Raw genomic sequence first — 13232 nt, 5'->3', positions numbered from 1 at the left:
TTTCAGCTTTCAGCGCTGTAACTTTGCAGATACTGTTTATGCTCAAGCAGCAACATTACACACTAACTAAAGTTAAAAAAGTGAAATCGCATGCAACCACCCCTTTAATGCTGGCGGGGAAAGCGTTGTTTTACAATGCTTTAATATCTGTATTTATTGAGATGTTGTTATCGTTATTCTTTGCAAGTTTACTTCAGGAAAGTTGTTTGTCACTGAGTATTTTAAAAATTCTGCGCACGCTGAATTTGACAGCATTAAAATACCAGACTGAGTCGCATGATCTTTAGAAAGATGTTTAAGTGGCTATTATACTAGACTGGATAAAGACCTGTCTAAGAAACTGAAATTAGCCTTAGATAATGGGTTTTTCTAGCTTTCCCTGCACTTATATTAACAGGCACATGGGAAATGTGGCAACTTTGGCCTTTATCAAATTTGCTCACAAGCTTTTAAGGAAGTTTGGGGTTGCAAGATTTCCTGTTATTTTTTTTCCTCACCATAATGTAGTTTCAAACTTCTGACAATTACATTCAAATGGTTGTTAATGAATTGATGTTAATCTACTGACACCATCAATTATATCTGAATGGGAAAACTGTGTGAATGTGTCTAGGGGAAAAATGTTTTATCTACACTATCGGGCAAAAGTATGGGGTTAGATGGTTGGGTTTTTTTTTTTTCTCTGCAAGTGATCCAAACTGACAGTAAATACATTTATAATGCTACTAATATTTCTGTTTCAAATAGTGCTGTCAAACGATTAATTGTGATGAATTGCATCCAAAATAAAAGTTTGTGTTTACATACTTATGTATAAAACACACGCATGCATTTAAGATTTTTTTTTATATTTATAGGAAGGAATAAATTACCTTTTTAAAATAAATTGAGATTAGAAAAGTTACAGTTGTATTTTTGCTCAAATTTTTTTTTTGCTCAAATTATTGCATTCTTAGTGAACATAAGAGATAATATGTTTAATAACATACCAGCCCCAAACTTTCGTACAGTTGTGCATTTCCTACAAATTCCCGTTTTTATTAAACATTTCTTGACCACATCAGCCTTCCCGTGACCACAAACTCTCTGAAGGTTCAGCGGGGTGGATCTGTACCCGCCACGCCTTCGCAGGCCTTGATCTTTGGAACGTCCTGTGCATGACAGGTTTGATCGAACCACGCCGATAGACCACAGTGTCTCCTGAGGCTGAGAGTCATGCTCCACAGAGTAAACAACACTGATGCCACTGGCCTGGTTTTGTTTCCAGCCCTGTTGGAGAAGACAATGCACCATGCGCTACATTTGGTGTGCTAGTTGTCAGCCTCCCCCAAGAGGCAATCGGCCCCTCATCTCCTGTCTGTTATACAACCGCAGACTGATAGAAAATAACTTGTGGTTTTTTTTCCCCTTTCTAGCTTTTTTTTTTGACATGCATACATTTATGAAATCTAGTAATTTGAAGTTTGTGCTGCAGGTTTATAATGACACTTTTCTTGACTAGCTGTTCTGTAATTGTTGTAAGGGGACTGAAGCATTGCATAACACTGCATTCATTGAACCCTGAATTGATGCAGCGTGTTATGTTTCATACAGAGGCTTTGACCAGAGCTTTTGATCTTAGGCCGGTTCTGGTTATATAAAACACTTTTTATATAGGACATCAGTTTGTAACCGAAAGCCATGAAAATACTCTACAGTATGCTAACGCATTGCAAGTTCCCCGTCCCATGGCAAGCATTATGTTGCTGTGGCTTTACTCAGGGGGGCGATAGTGTTTCCCTGCTGTTATTCTGGTAGCTAGCTATAAACATGTCACCAATCGAATGGTTTCTTTCCAAACTGTTGCTCGCCGTGACTGTAGTTGACCTAAAATACAGAACTGACAGTTTTTGCACTATAAAATCTGTTGTGGCAATTAGGCGAATGCAATGCGTACTTGCTATGATATGCGTTATCATGTAATATGATGGAATGCAATCAAGCTTTCATGTTCTTCTGCTATGGTAGAGTATGCTTTGTTTGGACCTTAAAGTTAAAATGATATAGCAATAATACGTTTTATTAGCGGTTAACTGCCGGCCGATCCGTTCTGTTTGGCTGATGTGTTGGAAGTGAGACTTTATTTTACAGCACTGATAACACCAGCACCTGAGCACACAGCGCTGTTTAACAGTTCTGTCAGTCGGTCGGCCCGTGGGAATTCACTGCAAACAGGAGAGTTCTGCAGTCACTGGACACACTATTGACAAACTTTAAAGGTGCAGTAAGCGATTTCTTAGAATCACTTTTGAACACTGTTGATATTTGAAATCAACCCAAACACACCCCTCCCTTCATTGCTCCGCCCCCAAAATGCATGCACATGCAATGCAAGAGTGGATGTCTCTATCATAGCAAAAGCAAAGTAAAGCAAATACAACGAACACAACGACAAGGAAGAGCAAGCAAGAGTTTGTTAGTCGAGAGCAGCATACACTCAAAACCAAAGTTACTCGCATATGGAGCAGAAACATTGCAACTTTTGTGTCCGTTTTCAGGCCTTCCTGCTTGGTTCTTTCCCGCTCCTGACTTTTTTTTCTTTTGTAATATTTCTCAGCCATCTCTCTTTCTACAGTCTTCAAATCGCCCTCTTGCTTGCTCTCTCTCCTCCCCCATCATGAGTGGACACACCCCCTTACCGCTGATCGGCTCACTCTCTATCCTCCATAATGAGTGGACACACCCCCCTACCGCTGATCGGCTCACTCTCTCTCCTCCCCCATCATGAGTGGACACACCCCCTTACCGCTGATCGGCTCACTCTCTATCCTCCATAATGAGTGAACCTGCCCTCTACCGCTGATCGGCTCACTCTCTATCCTCCATAATGAGTGAACCTGCCCCCTACCGCTGATCGGCTCACTCTCTATCCTCCATAATGAGTGGACACACCCCCTTACCGCTGATCGGCTCACTCTCTATCCTCCATAATGAGTGGACACACCCCCCTACCGCTGATCGGCTCACTCTCTATCCTCCATAATGAGTGGACACACCCCCCTACCGCTGATCGGCTCACTCTCTATCCTCCATAATGAGTGAACCTGCCCCCTACCGCTGATCGGCTCACTCTCTATCCTCCATAATGAGTGGACACACCCCCTACCGCTGATCGGCTCACTCTCTATCCTCCATAATGAGTGGACACACCCCCTTACCGCTGATCGGCTCACTCTCTATCCTCCATAATGAGTGGACACACCCCCCTACCGCTGATCGGCTCACTCTCTATCCTCCATAATGAGTGAACCTGCCCCCTACCGCTGATCGGCTCACTCTCTATCCTCCATAATGAGTGGACACACCCCCCTACCGCTGATCGGCTCACTCTCTATCCTCCATAATGAGTGAACTTGCCCCCTACCGCTGATCGGCTCACTCTCTATCCTCCATAATGAGTGAACCTGCCCTCTACCGCTGATCGGCTCACTCTCTATCCTCCATAATGAGTGGACACACCCCCTTACCGCTGATCGGCTCACTCTCTATCCTCCATAATGAGTGGACACACCCCCTTACCGCTGATCGGCTCACTCTCTATCCTCCATAATGAGTGGACACACCCCCCTACCGCTGATCGGCTCACTCTCTATCCTCCATAATGAGTGGACACACCCCCCTACCGCTGATCGGCTCACTCTCTATCCTCCATAATGAGTGAACCTGCCCCCTACCGCTGATCGGCTCACTCTCTATCCTCCATAATGAGTGGACACACCCCCCTACCGCTGATCGGCTCACTCTCTATCCTCCATAATGAGTGGACACACCCCCCTACCGCTGATCGGCTCACTCTCTATCCTCCATAATGAGTGGACACACCCCCCTACCGCTGATCGGCTCACTCTCTGTCCTCCATGAGTGAACCTGCCCCCTACCGCTGATCGGCTCACTCTCTATCCTCCATAATGAGTGGACACACCCCCCTACCGCTGATCGGCTCACTCTCTATCCTCCATAATGAGTGAACCTGCCCCCTACCGCTGATCGGCTCACTCTCTATCCTCCATAATGAGTGGACACACCCCCCTACCGCTGATTGGCTCACTTTCTATCCTCCATAATGAGTGGACACACCCCCCTACCGCTGATCGGCTCACTCTCTATCCTCCATAATGAGTGAACCTGCCCCCTTACCGCTGATCGGCTCACTCTCTATCCTCCATAATGAGTGAACCTGCCCCCTACCGCTGATCGGCTCACTCTCTATCCTCCATAATGAGTGAACCTGCCCCCTACCGCTGATCGGCTCACTCTCTATCCTCCATAATGAGTGAACCTGCCCCCTACCGCTGATCGGCTCACTCTCTATCCTCCATAATGAGTGAACCTGCCCCCTACCGCTGATCGGCTCACTCTCTATCCTCCATAATGAGTGAACCTGCCCCCTACCGCTGATCGGCTCACTCTCTATCCTCCATAATGAGTGAACCTGCCCCCTACCGCTGATCGGCTCACTCTCTATCCTCCATAATGAGTGAACCTGCCCCCTACTGCTGATCGGCTCACTCTCTATCCTCCATAATGAGTGAACCTGCCCCCTACCGCTGATCGGCTCACTCTCTATCCTCCATAATGAGTGAACCTGCCCCCTTACCGCTGATCGGCTCACTCTCTATCCTCCATAATGAGTGAACCTGCCCCCTACCGCTGATCGGCTCACTCTCTATCCTCCATAATGAGTGAACCTGCCCCCTACTGCTGATCGGCTCACTCTCTATCCTCCATAATGAGTGAACCTGCCCCCTACCGCTGATCGGCTCACTCTCTATCCTCCATAATGAGTGAACCTGCCCCCTACCGCTGATCGGCTCACTCTCTATCCTCCATAATGAGTGAACCTGCCCCCTACCGCTGATCGGCTCACTCTCTATCCTCCATAATGAGTGAACCTGCCCCCTACCGCTGATCGGCTCACTCTCTATCCTCCATAATGAGTGAACCTGCCCCCTACTGCTGATCGGCTCACTCTCTATCCTCCATAATGAGTGAACCTGCCCCCTACCGCTGATCGGCTCACTCTCTATCCTCCATAATGAGTGAACCTGCCCTCTACCGCTGATCGGCTCACTCTCTATCCTCCATAATGAGTGAACCTGCCCCCTACCGCTGATCGGCTCACTCTCTATCCTCCATAATGAGTGAACCTGCCCTCTACCGCTGATCGGCTCACTCTCTATCCTCCATAATGAGTGAACCTGCCCCCTACCGCTGATCGGCTCACTCTCTATCCTCCATAATGAGTGAACCTGCCCCCTACTGCTGATCGGCTCACTCTCTATCCTCCATAATGAGTGAACCTGCCCCCTACCGCTGATCGGCTCACTCTCTATCCTCCATAATGAGTGAACCTGCCCCCTACTGCTGATCGGCTCACTCTCTATCCTCCATAATGAGTGGACACACCCCCCTACCGCTGATCGGCTCACTCTCTATCCTCCATAATGAGTGAACCTGCCCCCTACCGCTGATCGGCTCACTCTCTATCCTCCATAATGAGTGAACCTGCCCCCTACCGCTGATCGGCTCACTCTCTATCCTCCATAATGAGTGAACCTGCCCTCTACCGCTGATCGGCTCACTCTCTATCCTCCATAATGAGTGGACACACCCCCTACCGCTGATCGGCTCACTCTCTATCCTCCATAATGAGTGAACCTGCCCCCTACCGCTGATTGGCTCACTCTCTATCCTCCATAATGAGTGAACCTGCCCTCTACCGCTGATCGGCTCACTCTCTATCCTCCATAATGAGTGAACCTGCCCCCTACCGCTGATCGGCTCACTCTCTATCCTCCATAATGAGTGAACCTGCCCCCTACTGCTGATCGGCTCACTCTCTATCCTCCATAATGAGTGGACACACCCCCCTACCGCTGATCGGCTCACTCTCTATCCTCCATAATGAGTGAACCTGCCCTCTACCGCTGATCGGCTCACTCTCTATCCTCCATAATGAGTGGACACACCCCCTACCGCTGATCGGCTCACTCTCTATCCTCCATAATGAGTGAACCTGCCCCCTACCGCTGATTGGCTCACTCTCTATCCTCCATAATGAGTGGACACACCCCCCTACCGCTGATCGGCTCACTCTCTATCCTCCATAATGAGTGAACCTGCCCCCTACCGCTGATTGGCTCACTCTCTATCCTCCATAATGAGTGAACCTGCCCCCTACCGCTGATTGGCTCACTCTCTCCTCCCCATCATGACTGGACACGCCCCTGACCGCTGATTGGCTCACTCTCTCCTCCCCATCATGACTGGACACGCCCCTGACCGCTGATTGGCTCACTCTCTCCTCCTGCGCTATGTGTGAACTAGGGCTGCAGCTATCGATTATTTTAGTAATAAAGTATTCTACTGATTATTCAATCGATTAATCTAGTACTTTTTCTTTATTAAAGAGCAATCCTAAATATACGAGAGAAAATAAGTCCGGTATCTTAAAATGAACAACTAATTTGTTTCCTTTTTCGAAAATTGTTTTATTGCTGAAATTGCAGACATTAATGTATGTGAAAACTAAACCAATTTAGTGCATTCAATTGCCATATTATTATATTCAAAATACAAATATATAAATAAAAAAAATAATAAATTAAAATCAATTTCAAATAGACCCTTTTCACATTTCCAGGTTTCTCCGAGCGGAAGTTGTCATAGTTGGGTTAAATATTATAGCTGTGAATGAAAGAATACATTAAATATTTTTTTTGTGTGCCCATTTGCTCGAATAGCAAAAGAAAACTGCCACAGTAATGTTTTCACAACTTTCAAAAAGAGGGAAAAAATAGAGTGAGATGGATAACGGCAGTCAAAATAGAGAAATATGTTCATTTTTACCATCACTCCCATAGACATTGTATTAGAAACACCCTCATAGCAGCGGTAACTTGTTTTTTTGTAATTGAATGCAAAAGTAATAAAATACAAAGTATTAATGTTATAAATGTACATGTATAAAAAAAAAAAGGAAAATACCATTTTACGATATTGATGACCGTTAAAACGTGTCATCAGTCTGTGAAAAGGGTCTATTACTTTAGAAAGGTAAACATAGTACAACCTAAAACTAATCCTACAACCTATAAATTAAAAATAATAGTAATATAAATGATAATAATGCCGAAACATTGCATTTATGTTGTGCTACTTCTCTTTCAAGTTTCAGCTTCAGCTCAGGTATGACATAAGCCTTTACCGTCTTCTTGGAAGGCTTTGTGGCTTTTTTAAGGAGCAAAAAAATATTAAACAGGAAGGAAACTTGGAACAAGAACAAGAGTAGAGATGGACATAGTAGATATGCGCGGATCAGCTCTAACGTCACCGAATCCACTATTAAAAAACAAACCATCCACCCACACATGATTTTCTCTGATTTAGATATCCGCACCCGATCGTCACATTACAATTATTCAAATTCTCAGTGTTAAGCGCGATGCCATCTTAACATATCAACTACAATGAAGTAGGTTGCTTTAAAAAAATCTTCTTTGGCGAAATTACATTTCTTAAATAACCTAAACCATGGTCGACAACCTATAGCTACAGCACACAGAGGAGTAACCGCTGGAATGTGAGGAAACACGAGAGATGTGTTTGTATTTAATTCAGATAAAGTAGCCTACATCGCACATACAGATCTACATTTTGAGCTAATCATCCATCATAGTAACACAGCTTGTTTTATTAAGTTAGGAACTATAAATATGATTAAAGTGTGAAATTTTAATTACGCAAATCAATGAAAGCACACAGCTCTGAAAGTTACAGCTTGTTCTGCTATTTGTTGCAGCTTTGAGAGCATTTTAATGGTGTATTTCAGAGATATGAAGTGTGTGTGTGTGTGTTAAGTCCCATTAAACATTTCACATACACATCACAATGACGGTGATGCATGTGTATACTCCATTCATGCTGTTCATGTGTTTCGTGTTGCTCGTATCTCTTCAGCTTATGCGCGAACTACCGCAAATAAAGCTTAAATGTTTAGCGTCGCATCCTGAAGCTCAACACACAGTTCGGGTTGGGGTGATTTCTTTTATTTTTATATTCGAGTAACTCGAGTTACTCGAGCAATCTTTTCAGCCCTAGTGTGAACAGGCCCCTTACGGCTGATTGGCTCACTCTCTCTCCTGCCCCATTGTGAGTGAACACGCCCCCTACTGCTGATTGCATCACCCAAGACATATCTTTATTCAAGCATATTGTTAAAAGCAGTTGAGCAATGTACAGGTATTCAGGGGTTTTCCTGAGTCAAAAATGGTCTTCGGTGGTGGCTGACAGACATGGTCATCCCCACACACACACACACGCACAGTAAAAATTACCCTACCCACATGATCTGCAAGCGCAATACTGACAATACATTTTAAATAAGTAAAAAGAAACCGTTTTTTTTTTTTTTTTTGCTACTCTTATTTTGATACCTTGATATTTGTTTTTGTTCCTCATTTTTTTACACTATTGACAGATAATTGTTTTGGTATATAATCATATCAATATCAAAAAGTAGTATAAAAAAAAAAAGAACAAATAGCCTAATTTTCTGCCATATACAATTTCATAAAATGATCAGCTAGCTAATAACTTTGTTCTGGTTTCACCTCACTCCAGTCTAAACTTAATGATTTTAGGCTATTTATTTTACTACACATTGTCCACATAAATAAGCTGGAAGACTGTGGATAATTTAAACTCATTCTTACTATCTGCTCTTTCTAAAGTCGGTAAGCATACTTGTGTTCTCATTTCAGATTTGTTCTGAGTAAATGATTAAACTGATTCGTTAGTTCAGTGTTGGACAGATCAGTTGTTCTAACCAGTTGTTAAAATGATTCAGTTCAGAGGAGTCATTATGTCACGAATCGGACATTAGCAGACACATTGTGTGGGAATCCCGTCTGTTAGAACATTTCGAAAGATTTGTCTACACACAGAAAACACTTCATAACTGGATAGGATTGAAAGTATGGTTTATGTCAGCTGGTCAGAGAGGAGTCAACATTTTGAGCGCAATTCACACCCAGCGGTAATTCAAGGAAAAAAAAATTCGAATGCGCCACGTGCAACATGGATTCGGTCTTCCGACCTTTTGATTTTGATTAACGTAATTTGTGAAATATTAGAAAGCTAAGACAGTGCTTATTTTGAAGACTGCTCGTTCTCTCTGTCCCTCAGTTAACATGCGCTCTATCACAAGCGCAGAAGTCATCTACATCACTCATAAATCACTGATCAAATAAGGCTTTGGCGGGACACAAATTCGTTTAAAAAAAATTTAATGTAGGAAAAACCCTGGTATCGCTCAATTTTTTTCTGGTTTGCTCAATTTGGGTTGAGTACAGCCAAAATGTAAGACATTACACTTGGTAAGTGATACATTTAAGAAACCAGATATGATGCTCTTCATGTCCCTTTACCATCTATACCAAGCCTTCAAGGTGACCTTGGTAGACTTAGACTTCTGTCTTTGATTCTTTTAGCGCTTTTAGAGAAGTCTTCTCTTAGGTTTCTAAATGGCAAGCTTGTGTTATGAAAAGACAGACGCCAAGGGTTTTTTTTTCGCAGCTCATGGGTCTCTTGGAAAGATGCCTTTGCGTTATAACACTCTGATATACACAAACACAACCCGATATATCACAGTCTACATCAGTCTCTCTAGTACCACACACTCTGATCTCATAAAGTTCCCACTTGTGAATTGTTCACACAAACTACTTCAGGTTCTCCCACTGCTTTGTGCAGCACAAACCATAGCTTCCCTAACCCTAAGAACCTTGAGTGTGGTAACACAACAGCTGTACAGATTTGCAGCGTAAAAATAGTTGCTTGCTAGTTTTAGTTAATACCACAGCCAGGTCTATTTTTAGTCACCCACCCCATAGTTTGAGCTGGAAACCTCAACGGACACAGTGGGATTTAAGGAAGGCTGTTTGGAAGCACCTCTGAATTCTAAAATTGGATCTGGTGCTATCATTTTAAACACAGACAGTCTTCATTAGCACACAATGTTCTCATTTACAGAGTGCTTTGTGGCCCCAGACAGTTAAATTATCTATCACTACAGCAACAGGTCGTATTGGGTCTTTATCTCACCTTTATTTCCAAAGATTGCTTTCTCTGTTTGATGTGATCCTCAAGTTGAATGCCAATAAAGCCTTTAGGATTGTGTGATGGCCAACTGATATATCATATCGGTTTGACCACTAAAATCAATTACTAAATAGCTATTGAATAACATTATCCTATAGCCTACATGGCCTTAGTCACATCTCAGGAAAGGAAAGTCGTTTAAGAGAGAAATGTATTACATATTGATTTAAAGATCTTGAAGATCAGGTGTTTGTTGCCTGGTTTGTTTGTATCTTGCTTAACTGTGTCCGTTTCTTTTCTTCAGAGCTTTGCCGCATTGATGAGCTGCTATGCCTGGACGAGATCGCCATCCTCAGTTTTGAGGCCATCCGCAGCATTCACAAGCAAATGGACGACGATGCCAATGGGAATGTGGATGTTTCGGAGACCGATGGGGTCAGTCGATTACTTTTAAAACTGATTCTTATGTGGCTAACCATTGTGTAAATTAGGCAGTTGATTGACCTTTGGTCCCCTTTAAACTTGCTCTTAAGTGTTTGATTAATTTGTCTCATAGCATTAACATTCAAGTCAGCATGACCGTAAATGAGTAATCTGCAACCGGTTAATAGGTACCCTAATAATTGTTGCTGCTTGTGACATTATGGTTATTTTATGTTTTTCATTTTACATGTTGTCCGTTCATTTACCCTATGGGGTACAAGAGTGACTGCCTTGGTTTTGGAAGTATATTTTAAATGTATTGGTAACACTTTACAATAAGGTTGTATTAGTTAACATGAAGTATCCATGAACAACACCTCTGTTCAACATTAGTTAATCTTTGTTAATGTTAGTTCATAAAAATCCAGCTGTTCATGGCTTGTTCATGTTTGTTCACAGTGCATTAACTAATGTTAGCAAGTTTTAATAATGCATTAGTGAATGTTGAAATTAACATTAACAAAAATAAATAAATGCTTTATAAGTGCAGTTTATTATTAGTTCATGTTAACTAATGTAGTTAGCTAATGAACCTTATTGTAAAGTGTTGCCAATATATTTTCTCCATAGGCATTAAAAAGTCATGAACCAAGACAACTATCTCGGAGTCTCTTATCTATCACATAATTACAAACTTTGTTTTTAAGCATAAAAATATACAATACAATACAATGTTTATTTATATAGCACATTTAAAAACAGCCGAGGTTGACCAAAATGCTGCACAAGAGTATAAAAAAGGACACCGCATCACACATAAACAGTAAATAATAATCACCAGCTGTAAAAAGGGGTATGGTTCTGGATTAAAAACTCATAAAACAGAGAATCAGGGAATATTTAACGCCAGAGAATATTAAATATATTTTAAGAGATTTAAACATTGATAATGGGTGGGGCAGTTCTAATGTAAGCTGGGAGGCTATTCCAAAACTTAGGTCCAACAACAGCAAAAGCACGTTTACCTCTATTTTTGAATTTACCCCTGGGAACATAAACAAATTCGGAATCACCAGATCTCACCTGTGTGTACAGGTGCAGTAAGTCAGTGGTACTGTGGTGCCTGGTTCCGAATGGGTTTAAATAAAAATAATAACACTTTAAAAACAATTCTATATTTAACAGGTAGCTAATGAAGTGAATTCAAGATCGGTGTAATGTGCTTACATTGACACTTCCCCTTGAGAAGAAGGACCACTTCATTTTGAACTAATTGTTTGAGCCCAACAGGATAATTTCAATCTTTAAAAAATTACTCGTAAGCCAAAGTTTTAATTCACCCAAACAGTCTAAAATAGGCTTTAGAACACTCTTATTCTCACACTTTAAAGGTGTGATGTGTGGTGTGACACACACACTCACACATCACACCTTTAAAGTGTGAAAGTAAGAGTGTTCTAAAGCCTATTTTAGACTATATATATATATATATATATATATAGTTACGGCCAGCTCGTTTCGACCGTACATAAATGATACAAGTACACTGAATGACTTGCAAGTTTTTATTACTCTTCAATATTCAGATAAATTAATATAACAAAGTCTAGGGTTCAAAATCAAAGGGAAAAATCATAATCCAAATGGGGAAGAGAAAAGGTGGGTATGGGTTGTAAACAAAAGGTATCTCCAAAATGACTTCTCCAGAAGGTGTCAATCCCCTGGACGAAGCAAAGTAGAATGGTGAAGGCCAAGGCTTTATCCTCTCCTTCATTAGGTGGAAAATAGGGAACAGGTGTGTACACTCTCTTGCGCTCTCATTAACACAGCGCCCTCAGCAGGCGAGCAAGTGGAACGCAGGGTCGTAACACCTCCCTCCTCAAAAAAAGATTCGACCACGAATCTAAACAACAAAGAAAAGACAGTTAAAACACTTCCAAGAACAAATACAAAGAAAAGTTCTGGGGATCCAGAGAAACGTCGTCTTTTCAAATCTTCAACACCTCTGGGCCCTAGAGATGCAAAGAAAAAAAAAAGAACAGGCAACGCAGAAATGTTACGCTCTAGAAAGTGTGTCAGCGATAACGTTATCTTTTCCCCGGATGTGTTGAATCTCAAGATGGAAAGGTTGTAAAATTAGACTCCATCGCATAAGTCGCTGATTTCGATTCCTCATCCGATTTAAGAAGACCAAAGGATTGTGATCCGTATAAATGACAATCGGTGCAGCAATTGACCCTAGATATACCTCAAAATGTTGTACGGCCAACACTAGGGCAAGAGCTTCCTTCTCAATAGTGGAATAAACCTGTTGATGCCGATTAAATTTCTTTGAAAAGTAACTTACGGGATGTGGAACCCGGTTCAAATCCTCCTGCAAGAGAACAGCACCCGCACCGCAAGCACTCGCATCAATTGCAAGACTAAAAGACTTCTCAAAATTTGGAGCTGTTAAAACAGGGGCACATGCCAGCAAAGCCTTACAATTTTCGAAAGCCTGCTGACATGTCTCAGACCACTGAAAAGAGAACTTCGGACTCAATAAATCGGTGAGAGGCGAGACTACACTGGCAAAATTTTCACAAAAGCTCCGATAATATCCCACCATGCCGAGGAATCGTCGCAATTCACGACGAGTGGTGGGAACTGGAAAGTTACAAATGGCTTCT

At 42.2% G+C, this 13232-nt stretch overlaps 1 protein-coding gene across 7 annotated transcripts in view; it reads left to right on the top strand.

Moving 5' to 3' along the window:
* The window catches only part of stim1a (stromal interaction molecule 1a), an 83012-nt gene that overhangs the window by 8096 nt on the left and 61684 nt on the right, over positions 1–13232 (top strand). For all 7 annotated transcript variants that reach the window (XM_079823643.1, XM_079823645.1, XM_079823648.1 and 4 more), the window contains one exon: positions 10445–10575. In XM_079823643.1, the coding sequence (XP_079679769.1) occupies positions 10445–10575 (131 nt within the window). The remainder of the gene's footprint in view (positions 1–10444; positions 10576–13232) is intronic.

The sequence above is a fragment of the Gobio gobio genome, assembly GCF_949357685.1.
Source record: "Gobio gobio genome assembly, chromosome: 8".
Classification (NCBI taxonomy): domain Eukaryota; kingdom Metazoa; phylum Chordata; class Actinopteri; order Cypriniformes; family Gobionidae; genus Gobio; species Gobio gobio.
Note: the sequence above shows the minus strand (reverse complement) of the source record. Positions and strands in the feature narration are given on the sequence as shown.